At 42.8% G+C, this 14,078-nt stretch overlaps 1 protein-coding gene across 8 annotated transcripts in view; it reads left to right on the top strand.

The window, feature by feature from the left end:
- SGCD (sarcoglycan delta) overlaps positions 1-14,078 on the top strand; it is a 306,318-nt gene that overhangs the window by 256,123 nt on the left and 36,117 nt on the right. For all 8 annotated transcript variants that reach the window (XM_041397415.1, XM_041397414.1, XM_041397419.1 and 5 more), the window contains one exon: positions 2,223-2,342. In XM_041397415.1, the coding sequence (XP_041253349.1) occupies positions 2,223-2,342 (120 nt within the window). The remainder of the gene's footprint in view (positions 1-2,222; positions 2,343-14,078) is intronic.

Raw genomic sequence — 14,078 nt, 5'->3', positions numbered from 1 at the left:
GGAGGGGGAAAGGCTGCTTGGAGGGATTAAGGAGGGATGAAAGTGCATGTTTTGGGATGCTGTGCCAGCTTCAGACAGCGCACAGAAGGGAGTCTGGGTGTTTTGTGGAGTAGAAATGAAAACTTCACTCTGTTGAAACAAAGGCAGAGACAGGAAAGCTGTGCTGGAGAGGCAACTGGTTGGGGCTGTCTGACAAAGAAGCAGAGCATCATTTTCATCTGAAAGCCAGTCCAGAGTTAGGAATGTCTGTTGTATGACATCAGGGTCAAGAAGAACATACGCCAGGCTGACATTTCTGTTGTAACAAGCACAGGTTTTTCCAAAGACATTTATAACTGCCTGAAATCTTGGGAACTCTGGAGCCCAACTGTGGCAACAGTTTGCAATTTAAAGTCCGTCTGCTGATGTAGAACTCCCTTTGCACCCAAACAAGAGTGTGTTGGGTGGGGAAATGAGTGTTTTATAAATCCCCAGGGCACAGCAGCTATGAATGAATGCAGGAGTAATTTGGGTTGAAAGAGCCTAATGCATTATATAAAGAATATGGCATTGTATATATGGTATAAAATACATATTTGATATGGGACAGAGATATACTTACTGAGATTTATGCATGGACTGTCAGAAATACTGGTGTGTGGCGAGGGCAGTAATCCATAAACATGTTTCTAAGTTGAGACTGGGTTGCTTGGTTTGCTTATATAACATCTTGGCCTTTAGTCACAGTATTAAATAATTAAATATGCAGCTTCAGTGAGCAATTATTTAGGCAGCATGTGTGAAAGTTGCCTGGAGGAAGGAAATAAATTTGACCCCCAGGCTCCCTGATTTTCACATTCAGAGGGAAGGTCTTCAGTTTGTTGGCTCTTTGTGTATTTTCAAGAGGGTGTTTGGTTCACTTAAGCACCTCTGTGTCACGAGACTTTGGGACTCAGTGATACCTCCCAGTGTGATGCTCTGGTTATTGAGCTTTTTATGCATTCAGCACCAGCTTTGGTTTCACACTGGAGCAAAGATGTGGTCCCATGTTGTGCCTACTGCAAGGATGAGTGGGGAGGTGGTTAACAAGCAAGACACAAATCAGATTTTTACTGGATTTTCTCAGTGTGGCTGCACGAGTTTTTAAGTATTTCCAGGGATCTCAGCATGGTCTCACTTGTCTGAAGTGCAAACCACCTGCATGATTCTCTGTGTCCAGGTGCCAGCACAGGTGACCTGTGCAAGGAAATGCTGGGTAGGGATGGAGTTTTTTAAGAAAATACTGGCTTTCAAGTGTTATTTCTCTTTTGAGAAATGAGACTGGTCTTGAAGATGGCCGGAATTAATGCAAAGTCCAATCACCTGCCTCGTGCAGGGTGATATTCCAGGAGAGCTGTGGTTTAGATGGAATTGGGAGGGCTGATGAGTGGTGAATTGTCCAAAGTCTGGCCTAGGTCAGTAACCCAGGGCAGCCTCTTTGTCACTCCTGGCAGCCTTTGAGCCACAAACCTGCACAGAATGTCTGTTTAGGCAGCTGATGTTTATCAGCCTCCACAAGAAATCACATTGCCAGAGGCTTTCCAGCACTGTAGGGCACAGCAGCCTGCAGGAAAAGCAGCAGAATTGAAATAAGATCTTCAAAGGAAAGTTTTACTTGTCTAAAAACTTTCTGCAGTGTGAGAGGATGCCATTTTTCTTGGCCTGCACATGATTGAAGGAGTCTAAAACAAAACATTTGCTCCTGTGCTGGTATTTGTCTTTTTTTTTTTTTTTTTTTTTTTTTAATTGGGCTGTGCATGACACTGATAGAATTTTAATCCAGGTATGTTTAAAAGCTAGAAAACCAGGAATCTTTTACACAGCAGCATCAGTCCAAGCAAAAGGGGCCCAGGAGCTCTTGATGCCTCTTACACCTGCACCAATACTCTCAAGGCATGGCTGGATATGTTCATTGCTGTTTCACAGATGGGTCTGTCTTTTAGTAAAAATATCCCAGCTATCCCAAGTTCAATATAAGCATTATGGCACATATAAGCATTACAAAAGCATAAGTAGAAATAGTTGAGCAGTTGTTACTTGGGTAGAAAACTGCCCTTTCCTAATAAGATCTAAAAAGCCTCTGTTTGGTGTCTCTGATGCAATTTGTTGAGCTACTATTACTCAGCAAATGGGTTTATTGAATGTATGAAGCTACTGTGTGATTTTCTTACACTTTTCACTAAAGTAAAGCTTCTTCCCCTTAGGTCCCCAAGCAGTGGAAGCACACAGCCAAAAATTTGAGGTGAAAACCCTCTCTGGAAAATTGCTGTTTTCTGCAGATGACAACGAAGTGGTGGTTGGAGCAGAGAGATTGAGAGTTCTAGGTAAGAGATTGTTCATTAAGCCACAGTTTTAATATGCACCTCTTCAAGTCTGAGTATAGTTTTGCCTGACTTTCCTTCCTACTTACTGAAAGCTTCTTTTGGAGATAAAACCTTCTGCTGTCTTTATGGCTTTGAATCTTCTCCAAGCAGATAAAGGCCAGGAGTTTTGGTGGGAGGGCTTTCTTGACCTGCACAATTTGTTCTTTTCTTTCCCCTCCAGAAAAAAACTCCCCTGGAAATGGTTTTTCTGGCAGAGTGAAATACCTTTAAAACCAGTTTTGGAACCTGAACAACTTTTATTTCTTGGATCTGGGGTGGAGGACAGTGAGGGGCTGCCCCAGGGATGTGCCCCTGTCTGCAGTCACTGTGCAAAGGGAAACCTCAGGGTTCATGGTTTGGTGCCAGCACTGTCACCAGCTCCTCCTTCATTCTGAAACAAACACCAGGAGGATCTGCCTCCCCAGCTGTGCTGCCTGCCAGGCCTTATTCCTAATGAAGTAGGAATAAGTGGTATTTTCCAATGAAAACCGGGGATAAACTCTGGGTTTGGGGTGTAGGGGTTCTTTCTTATTTCTTTGGATTTTTTTTTTGTCATTAACTGGAGAAACAAAACAGTTGTGGCAATTGGAAATTTTGAAGCTTATTTGATAGTTATATAAAATTAACTGTCTGGAACTTGAATTTTTGGGCTCCCTAGTTCAATCCAGGCTCTTTGCTTAGTCTGGGAATTGAAGTCAAGTCTGGGATTTGATCAGGAATGTTTTCACACAGGGCCAGAGTGGGTAGCTCAGTCACACAACAGTGCTGTGGTCTCTGTGGAGGCACCAATATCTGTTTTATAGTGACTTGCTTTGGATACATCTTTTCATTCCAAACGGTTCCTTACTTCAATTGTAAAAACAGATCAATAAGGAGCTTGGAATTATATGTAGATATAGATAGTATTTTATTATTATTGTTACTATAATTTCTATCTATTTAATAGTATATTATGTATAATATAAATGGGACTTGGTATCCACCCTTAGCATTTTTTGCTGCCTGATGTCCTGCTGTTCTGGATGGTTCCTCTTTGGGGACAGGGTGGGTGTAGCTCTCTGCAGATCACTGTTGTTACACACTGGACTAGTTCAGTCACCAGCTATAAAAAGTTAGGCGGGCTTCACAGGATAAATGTTGAATTTCACAGAACTAAGAGTATCTTCGTTAGCTTAGAACTTCAAAGAGGCCCATTCAAAATTCTTGTGCTGGGGACATTTGTAGCAGTCCCCTGTTCGCCAACAAAGCTCCCTTCACACTGCACCTTTCAGAGCTAGTTCATGCAGGGATCAACAGTTTTTAAGTGTTTTCTTGGAAGCCTTAAAATAAGAGAGATTTACATTGTTGGTTAAAAAAAATACAGGACCTTCTCCTTACAAGCTGCAAGTACTCCTTTTCAGATTACACACTTAGAAAAAATTGCTTTTAAGTTCCTCTGTACTTTCAAGAAACCAGGAATTAATTTTGATAGCTGTTTTGAGTTTCTGTCTTTTTTTACTCTCCAGAATAAACAGCATCAAAAATCTGCTGATCACTGTAGTGCACTTTGATTTTTACCTCTAACTGAGTGTTTCTCGAGGTTGGTTTGACTTTTGCAGATCTATCAGAAAACAAAAAATAGAAGGATACTGCTGGTGATGTTACATAGCAAGTATTCCAATGACCTTGAGCTGAAATGCTTTCTGAGTTCATTCTTGGCTTTGTTTTTCTCCAGCTTTGCTTCCCCAATCTAATTTTATCTCCAAAAGTGTTTGCCGTGGCTGTTTGCCATGCTGGGAAGTGTTACACCATATGTTCGTGTTTCTTGCAGTGTTTTTGTCTGCTATGAAGGCCAGTCCGAGTTGCAGCACACAGACAAATTCCTTTGATCATTCTTCTGGTGTTTGGGCTCTCAGGTGCTGCTGGAATGTGTCTGCTGACACCCATCTAGGCCATGTAAATAATTTCAACTTGTTCTTTTTATTACTGAACAAACACTTCTTGTGGAGGCAAGTGTGTGTCAACAGCCTGGCATGAAAGTCATCCCACAGAGGTCAGAGCAGCAGTTCTTGTGGCCAGCTTTGAATATTGCCAGAGACAATAACTCTTTTCTTTGTGCGGACTCCAAAGTTTTTTTCTGGGAGTTTGTGCTACAAACCGATGCTGAATCCTTGTGCTGAGAAAAGAGGTGCTCTTCTGTTTTGAAATGAACCCTGCTCTGGGTATCTAGAGGATTTTTCAACATTAGCAAGGGATAAAAAAGGGGAAGAATACACAGAATTATAGATTAAAAACAAATGCAAGTAGGACTTACGATGCATTTGATGGTGCTTCAAAAAACTGCGCAGCATGGGCAGTGCAGATTTCCATATGAAAGTGCTTTTTATTTGATTTGTATTTTGGGGAGTTATTTCTGATTTATGAGCATTAAAGGACACAGAAAGACAGAGCTGGCCACCTCTGCTTTTCATGTATGACGTAATTTAGAGTACTTCAGTGATTTTATTTGATATAGTGAACCCAGTCAAACCTGTCATCACAGGAGAGGCAGGAGGATGGCAGGAACTTCTGTCTGAGGGGAAGGGCAGATCTGAGCCCTGTGGCCATGGTGAGCCCTGGTAACACTGACAAGGGTAACACTGACACAACCTTGTTCGGCCACAAAAAATCCCCTCTGCCTTGCTCAGGTTGGGAGCTCAGCACTGCCTGGGTCGAGATAACCCTGAGGGAGTTTGTGTTTGCCTGCAGGAACCCTATAAAAACTGAGCCCTACAACGACTCCACTCTGCTCTTTTACTTCTGAGCTCCTCTGCCAGTGCTCTTATGCTGATGGGATGGGATGGGATGGGATGGGATGGGATGGGATGGGATGGGATGGGATGGGATGGGATGGGATGGGATGAGGTGGGAGCACATTCTCACTCTTAGCATCCCTTCCCTCCCCAAATGGAACTGGAGCACCCCATGGTGTTTTGAAAGATCCCATGGCAAACCTCAGAGCTGCTCTCCTTCCCCAGAACCTCAGCTCTGCCTTGGCAGGGCTTGGATTTCTGAAGGCAAAGCCTGCCCCTTCTCTGCCCGTGGTGGCCCTGGGGGCTGTGTGTGTGGGGTGATGTGCAGCCTTCCCTGCAGCCCTCGCCGTGGTCAGCAGAGCTTTGGGCAAACCCCACAACTCAGAGCTCACGCCTGGCTGGAGCCCCTGAGGGCTCCTAACACAGACCCTGGTAGGGGAGATAAATGAGCTGCTCCTAATTGAATTTGTATTTGCTGCCTCGTCCTTCCTCCCTCCCTCCCTCCCTCCAGAAATTAAACGTGTCCAGACCATCTGAAAAACAGGGTGTAAGAAACACTCTTTAGTTAAAAGAGTATTAAAAATAACTTTGATGTATATTAATTACAATTTCATTTAATAGCTTATTGAACGTTATAGCATTTATAAATAAAAGACAGTCATAAAGCATTATTCTGACTGTTAATTAGCTCTATTTATTCTCCAGATTAGTTTTTAAATATGCCCTCTAGATGCCACTTGATACTAATTAACAGAGTTACATTATTATCTCTATAGAAAGGCATTTTTAATTAAATCTAAAGCAATTTAAATTAGCATGAGTTTTTACAGAAATTAAACTCTGGTCAGATGCTTAATTTAGCCTTATAAGACAACATCTGATGACATGCCAGTGTCAGTTCTCCCAAGGGCCTTGACATCTTTTTTATTTCAGACTATTTTTTGAAGTTTGTTTTCAGGGAAACTTGCCACTGTACTCTGGTGTTTAATATTTATGATGGATTTAACCAATTTTTTTGAAAGCTAAATGTTGATGGGAATCCACATGCATTGCAGTGAGCTGAGATAATACCACAAAAGCCACACTGCTGCAGCTTACAGGAGTCTGGCAGTCCCAGGGTTTGTGTGGGAGGTGGGATTGTATGGGCTGGATGTTGTTCCCTTACAAACCTACCAAGCTTTTTACCACTGTTAAAATTACTATTTTGCTTTCCAACAAGGATGGGATTAATCACAGCCCCACAGGGTCCCTTCTCTGTAACAGAACAATACAGGGATTGCTCCCCCTCCTCAGAAAATGTCTCAGACATTTTGGATTAGCGTGGCAGAAGCTTTTCTTCTAATGGAGCCTAATGATAAAGATTTGGCTAAAGCCTTCTCCTGTGGCAAACCCTAACTGAAATAGCTGTATTTAAAGTGGGGTAGGATGTCTTTCATCTCCCAGAATAAAGACTGCAGGAGCGGTGTGACCCAGCCCAGCACCATGGCTGATTTAAAAGCACCTTTGATCTCACCAACCTTTCCCTGCTCTCCTGTCAAATAATTAGCCAGTAGCTCCATTTCTACCTTGTAGATTTTTTTCCACTGTAGCAGACACCCTTTGGGCAGTGAGCCATGTGGAGCATGTCAATGCTGACCACAGGTTAGACTTTTGGGACTGTTAGTTTGGGAACATTTTTTTTTTGCTCAAGTTTCTCTCCAGCTGCCTGGGAATGCACCTGGAAAGAGGAATCAGCTGTTGAAAGGTTATTGCAAATTTATTAATAAGTTTGGAGTAATTAAATCCAACATTTCCAGCATGTTATTTATGAGCTGCTTATAAAGGAGTTTAGAGGATTTAGTGGAGGGACACCAACAATAAAAGCAGTGTGCTCCAGGATTGTGTGGCTATTTACAAGAGCAAGCAGTGACAGGAGGAAGAGGGATGGCTTTAAACTGAAAGAGGTTAGATTTAGATTAGATATCATAAAAAAATGGGATACTGTGAGGGTGGTGAGGCACAGGAATGGGTTGCCCTGAGAAGCTGTGGGTGCCCCATTCAGGTTGGATGGAGCTCAGTGCAACCTGGTATAGTGGAAGATATCCCTGCCTGTGGCAAGGGAGTTGAAACAAAATGACCTTTAATGTCCATTCCAAGGCAAATAATTCTGTGACTCTGTGATTGGAGAGAGCTCTTTTAAATGACAGTGTTGGGGCTGTTGTTGGGGACCTGCCCTGCATTTATGGAACACAAGGTGCTGTGGCTTGTTACTCATGGAAGGGTTAAAAAAATCCTTTGCAATAATATCCTTCACTTTGGTCAAGAGGAGAACAGGATTTTTTGTGGATGTTACTGAGCTAACACATCTGTGCAAGCTACCCCAGCTGCATTAAGCTTCACATGTACAAATATTTTCAGGGTTCCATGTATTAGCTTCATGTGGGAGGAGCCCTGCAGAGCTGTGGCTGCAGTGCCAGCCTGGTTAGAGAACTCTGCTCACATTTCCTCCATATTAAACTTTTAGGGACTTCTTGGCATGTCCTTTCCAGCTTCTGCTTGCTGCAGTAATTACAGCAGGATAACTTTAATAGCTGCAAGAGTAGTTACATTTCATTAAATAATCCACAGCAGTATTTGACTGGTATCAGACATATCAGAGGGTGGGGTGAGCTAGAAATTTAACAATTTCCAGTAATTACCACCCATTATTACAGCATGTACCCTTCTTCAGCAGTGATTATTTATGGATCAGGACGTGCATGGTTGCCCTTTACAGCAGCCATTATGATTTCCAAATGGCATTTTGCTGATGTGTTTGTGGCAGAGGGAACTCTGGTAGCCAAGTGTTGAAATCAGGCCTGACCCAGAGAAGAAATGGAGCTTTCTGGTCTCACCACTGAGTCTGCTGCAGCTTTATGACTAAGGGTAAATGCCAAACTTCAATCTTTGTAGCATTGATTTTGGGCATTGCCCTGAAAAACATATCCTTGGTACAGGTCTGTAAGTAGCCTTCTAAAAGGAACCATGGTGCTGCAGTGCTCATGTCTTGTGAGACTGAGACGTTTTCCTACTCAAATCCTTTTCCTTCACAAAGGCAGTGGAGGGGAAGGTGCCTTTAACCCAAAGGACAGGGAGCTTCTCAGGGCTACCTCACTGGGATGCCTTGCTGTGCCTCCGGACCAAACTGCACCATCTGCTGGGGCCACAGCCCTTTCCCAGTTCACCCAGTTGCAATTGAGCTCCAGCTTGCTTAGGATGCTTCTGAGCTCCTTCTGTGCTCTCAGCCAGAGAAAGGAACGAGCCCCAGCCTGCTGGGACAGGCATTTGACCTTTTGCTGGAGATGTATGAACTTCTCTAGGAAGAGCTGCAATCCCCAGAACTCCCTGCCCACAGGTAATTAGGCAGCAGCACTAATGCAGTCCTGGAGCCATTGCCAAGCTGTCGTGCAGTGGTTGGTCCTGCAGGAAAGGGATGGGGAATAAAACAAGGGGAGCAGGGAAATGTGCTGGCAAATGAAGAGAGCAGGGTTCAGCACTGGCACTAGCACTGGAAACTGCCTCCACTGTCTTTAGCTCTCAGTTGTGGCAGAGCAGTTGTGCCAGATTTCCTTGAGCTCGTTGCAGAGCTGTGATTATGGGAAAAAAATTATGTTTAGCAAAATTAAGGAGTAGTGGAGAGCAAAAACACATGTTTACTCTCAGTGGTTAAAGCCACAAGAAAATGGTTTTTTGGGGTTTTTTTTTTTTCTCTCAGCTGGGAATCGTTCTGTTGCTGTATCCATGAAGAAGCAGGGGTCACAAAGTGATTCAACCTGTAATCAGCAGTGACAGAGAATTTAAAAGCTGTATAGAAAAGAAACCTGACTTAGTTGAATTGGGTGGGTTTAGGTTTTTTTCTGGTTTCTTTCCCCAGAGGTTGAGATGCAATTGTTGGATGTTTTCTTTCAAATATTTCTCCCATTCTGCAAGGGAAGAAATTAAAATTACCAATTCTTGAATGAATACTTCTGATAGCTCCCATGCTTTAAGGTCAGTAGGTGTGATGCTGTTTTCCATTCTTTTAAATGGCAAATCTGACTTAGATTGCTCTCCTTTTTCAAAATCCACTCACCCAGATTGCAAATTTGTCTTTTTATTGACAAGAACAAGCTGTGTTGGGAGAGAGAGTTAACTGAGGAGTTTTCTTTGTGTTTGCTTTTACTTAAAGTACATTCCAGGCTGAAAGGATAGCATTTATGTAAAGTGTATAGGCTTCGAGTCCAGGCTGAAATGTGTGTTCAGATTGTGTTCCCTTAATCCTGTTTAAGGAAAGAGAGGAATCATCCACCATCAGATTAATATTGATTAAATGTCACAAGGATTATGAAAGAAACATACTGTACACTTACCAAACATTGAAATCAAGTTTAAAAGTGTGGCAGATTCATATTTTATTTCCTAAGTGTCCTCCCCAGCTGATCTGTTTGAAGCTCACACGATATTCTCCATGATAAATTTCCACTGTGTATTCCCACTTCAGGTGCTCCCCTGAGTTCCTTTGCAACTTTGCACAAGAATGCTGAGAAGAGCTTCAAAGGAATTCAGTGATGACATTGCTATTGTTGAGCTGCAGGAAAAGTGTTCAAAGACCCCAAAACTAGTCAAGAAGGAAATATCTGGAGGTCAGCATAAGTTGTAGCAACCTTTCTTCCTATGCCTGTTCTCAGTTTGGGTGCTCTGTTCTGTTCTTCCCTTTGTGTCCTCAGATAAATGAGCTGTGCCAGGGAGGCTGTGGGAGATGGTGTGACTATAGGCACACACATCACTAATGACCCACTTGCTCATCTCTGAGCTTGCAGCTCATCTCATTGTTTGCAAGTTTTCCAGCTTAAAACCCAGGCTCCATTGATTCCTTGGGACTCTGAGTCAGAGAATTTTTTCTCCTCCACCCAGCAGGGTTGGAGTCACAAGGAGCTCCTGTCTGGCCTAACTCAGCCACAGCCCAGTGCCTAAGGCTTGGCTCACTCCCTGTGTGCATACAGTGCCAAGACCAAGGGCTAAAAATAATCTGTAATAAGAAATAGAATCCGTTCTTAAAAAATTATATTATGTTTTTTATTATAAACACTTTGTTGATGCTGCACATGATCTCATTATTGCCCTTCTTATTCAGGAATTTTTGATTGCCCTTAAAAGAGCTGCCCAACACTTAGACAAAAAAGGAAGACAGACAGACCTTTGCAATGAGCTATTTTTATAGGATCCTGGAAAGAAATGTGAGTGAAGCTTCATGGCTTTTGTTCAATGCACTGGCTTAACCTAACCAGGCTATTATTGGACCCTGAAATAGAGCTCTTATTGATTTCAAATTTAATGGGATTCAAGGGGAGCAACAGCAATTATTATGCTCACCCATTTAAAAACATAAATTAAGGATGAATAAGGCTTTTAAAGCTTGGAATTGGAAGAAGCAGTCACAAATAATTTTTACCTGCATTGTATTGGATTTACTTCCTGGGCATCTGTTTGCACACACTTTCTGAGACTGTCACATATTATCCTGATGAGACCTGCAGAGGAGAGAACCTCCTCAGATGGATGTTTTCATGAACAAATTGCTGAATGTGTCCTGATCAATAATAGTGGGAATAAAAGTAGTTCATGGAGACCAACAGCACGCTGTACATTGCCTCTTGACTTCAGCTAGAAAAAATCACAGCAAATCCTTCTCCTTCCCCCCTCATTTGCACAGTCCTGCAGAGCACTAAAGAGAAGATGCACTAAGGCAAACTTAATCACCAGGTTCATCACAGGCCTCTGAGACCCCACTTCCATTTGGAAGCAGTGATATACAACACTAAAGGTGTGCTGCAAGTCTGTAATTATCAGTAAAAAAATACAGAGTGGGAAAGAAATGTGTTGTCTGAAAAGAAAGAGGAAAGTGGGGAAGAGCTGACCAGGTGTATCTGCACCTGAGTGGAAACCTGATGTCTGCCTGCACTCTGCTCAGCCCCAGGAGCTGCTCAGCTGATTGCCACCTACCCCTGACAGCAGGAGCATCAATTATTAGTCAAAAAAAACCTCTCGTGGCATTGTGTTTGAGCTCCTCTTCTCTCTCTTGCAGCAGCAGAGAGCAGGGGAAGCCCAGGGGAGGTTTTGTGCAGAGGGAGGGGGATGTGATCAGTGTCTTGGCTGGGTCCCAGCTGGCCAGAGGAAGCAGGGACTGACCTTGGCACCAGGGAAGGTGCCAGCACAGTGCCATGCAGCTCAGAAAGTGCCTGCAGCACGCAGGGAAAGCAGGAGGCAGCTGGAAGAGCTGAACACACATTCCTGTGTTCCTCTGGTTGGAGCTGTTGTTGGTTAAGATGCACCTTCCAGCTGAGATTTGCTTCTTTCCTGGGGCATTTGTGCTCCTCCACTTCCAGACCCTAAAACTGGACTGGAAATGTTCTCTTGCCATGAGACTCATGATTTTTGTTCTTGGATGAAATGAGCACATACAGGGGTCTTTGACACCCCACACCTTATGCACTGCAACAGGGGAAAAAAGCCAAAAACCCCAAAATACTCTCTGAATGAATCTTTATGGTGATTCAAAATATTTCAGGTTGATCCTGTCATATGCTGTATAAGTTCCTGACTGATTGTATGGAATTAAGTTATTGGGCAGAGAACCAGCTAATGGAAACACATTGATGAAATCATTTTTGAGGGACATTAAATGGGACTTAAAATAAAGCTGAAATGGCTTTATGGATTTTTCAGTCAAACTGTTTATGAACATTTATCGGTGGTAAATTACACAGTGTCAGAAGAGGGAATCAGTATAATGGAAGACTCTCTGATATAATACTGTGAGAAAGAATAATTTATTGCCTAGAGATGTACAGTACAGTGTGTTTAAATCCAAATGATATTATTGTTTTCTTCTGTCTTTGGCTGATTGCACATAAGTTACCCTTAGCAGCAGCAGAGAGTCTCATATGATGAAAAAAAATATTAGCACTTTGCAATGAAATAGAAATTTTCTGTATGTGTTTTTCAGATAGAAAATGTTTTAATAACTGATAATTCAGGAAGCAGAAACTGTGTTGTACAATAATAAATGTAACTTATATTGGCTTTATGCTCAGTAAAAGAGGAAGAGAGATCGAGCAGCTTTGATTGAAAAGGGAGATTGCAGCAGCTGATTCTTGAACTGTTGGAGCTGTTTGTTAATACCATTTGCCAAAATCCATCATTTCTCAGGTAGAGGATAGTGAAAATAAGACTAGAGGAATGCAAGACTAGAAAGAAATTTCTGGTCCTGAAAATACTGCCCCTTGTTTCAGGGACAGCAGATCTTCCAGTCAGGCATTTCTCAGACCTGTCATATTGTCTGTCCCATCTAACTGAAAAGCTGCTCCCATTGCTCTTTTGTCTCACTTTCCTTCCCAAATACTCAGGACCAGTTTACTGCCACTCATGTAAGCACTGGCTCTCATATAAACATGGGCTTAGAGCCAGTGGTTCTTTTCCCTTGGGGTTATTTACCCTCCTGATGTATTTGTGCACAGCATGAGTATCCTTCTGAGCACATCATGCTGCTCAGCTACACAGCCAACTCCTTCCAGCCTTCTTTTACAGGACAGATAGATTTCTGTTTGTGCAGTCAGGACAGTTTTTCCTCTCTGGGGATGAGCAGGAGGGCACACAATAGTTCAAGGATTCACTGATGATTCTTAAAATAATTTGGTTTCCTTTCTCTTTTGGTGTTCCTGTTAGACTTTCTTATTGCCTTTCAGTTTAATATCATGTTTGCTGTCCATAAATCATGAGCAGCATTCAGCTTTTATCCAGGGACATTATATCTTGGAATCCTCCAACATGTAGAAGAAATTTTTACTACTTTCTAAGCACATGAACTTGGACTTCATATTTTCAATTATTTGTTACTCCATAACATCCCAGTTTCCTACAGCAGAGCTGGAATAGCCCACTTCAGTGACAACAGCACATTTCCCTCAAAATTTACTTCCTTTTTTTTCCAAAGCCTTGAGTCACAGTTGGATTCCATGATCTGCAGAGTCTTTTCCAACATCAGTGATTGTGTGATTCTAAAACCACTAAATGAGGTCACTTCCTCCAGCCTTCACTTTCAACACCCTCCAACACTGGTGCTGTCAGAGCTGGCTGGGGACTTCCACAGTGGCCAAAAGCCAGACTTTGACACAAATGTCCAGTGGAGCTGAATTAGTCCAAGGCACTTTTCCCCCCAGGCAGAGATTGAGACTCTCCAGTGTAGAATAGAGGGGGCTGGAGGGAAGGGTGCATGTTTGAGGCCCAGAAAATTCCCAATAGCTTAGAAAAAAGAAGATGGTTCTTTGGTGAAATCCTCAGGCAGCCGGGTGAAACCAAAGGGAGAACTTCCCCAGAGTGTTTAATTCATCTGTCAGCCCCCTGCTACAGAAAGGGGACACTTAGGATGAGGATTAGGTGAGGTGAGGGAAATTAATCAGTGTTTTTGACAAAGTTTCTGTGCCAACTCAAGGGGCCCTCAGCTGCTGACAGCCAGAGCCAAGGGAGGGATGTCTCAGTCCTGGTCCTTCAGCCTCCCCTCGTGGCTGGTGTCCTGCTCAGTGACAGAGACAGGTGGCCCTTTGGGAGATTCTGTGTTATTAAAGAAGAATATGAATTACACAGTCAAGGCAGAAAGCCTTATCAAGGCAGGTAGCATTCACTTCAAATTCGGATCAAAGGAGAGAAACAGAAAGGTTTGGAAATCTCATTCCTGTTCCCAGTGCATAAGGGACTTTTTAATGGATCTGGCAAGAAGGGAGACAGGAAAAGAGGGTTTGAAAACTGAGCAAGGAAGGGAAAACAAGTAAATGGAGGAAGCTAATATCCAACTCTTTCATTTTCAGCCTTCTTGAAATGACTGCATTGGGGTTTTCATTGACCTTGGTTCCAAAGTTGCTTCGTGCATTTA

This window comes from Onychostruthus taczanowskii, unplaced genomic scaffold (assembly GCF_017590055.1).
Source record: "Onychostruthus taczanowskii isolate IOZ18803 unplaced genomic scaffold, ASM1759005v1 scaffold14, whole genome shotgun sequence".
Taxonomy (NCBI): domain Eukaryota; kingdom Metazoa; phylum Chordata; class Aves; order Passeriformes; family Passeridae; genus Onychostruthus; species Onychostruthus taczanowskii.
The sequence above is the reverse complement of the archived record's forward strand: the minus strand, read 5'-3'. Positions and strand labels throughout refer to the sequence as shown.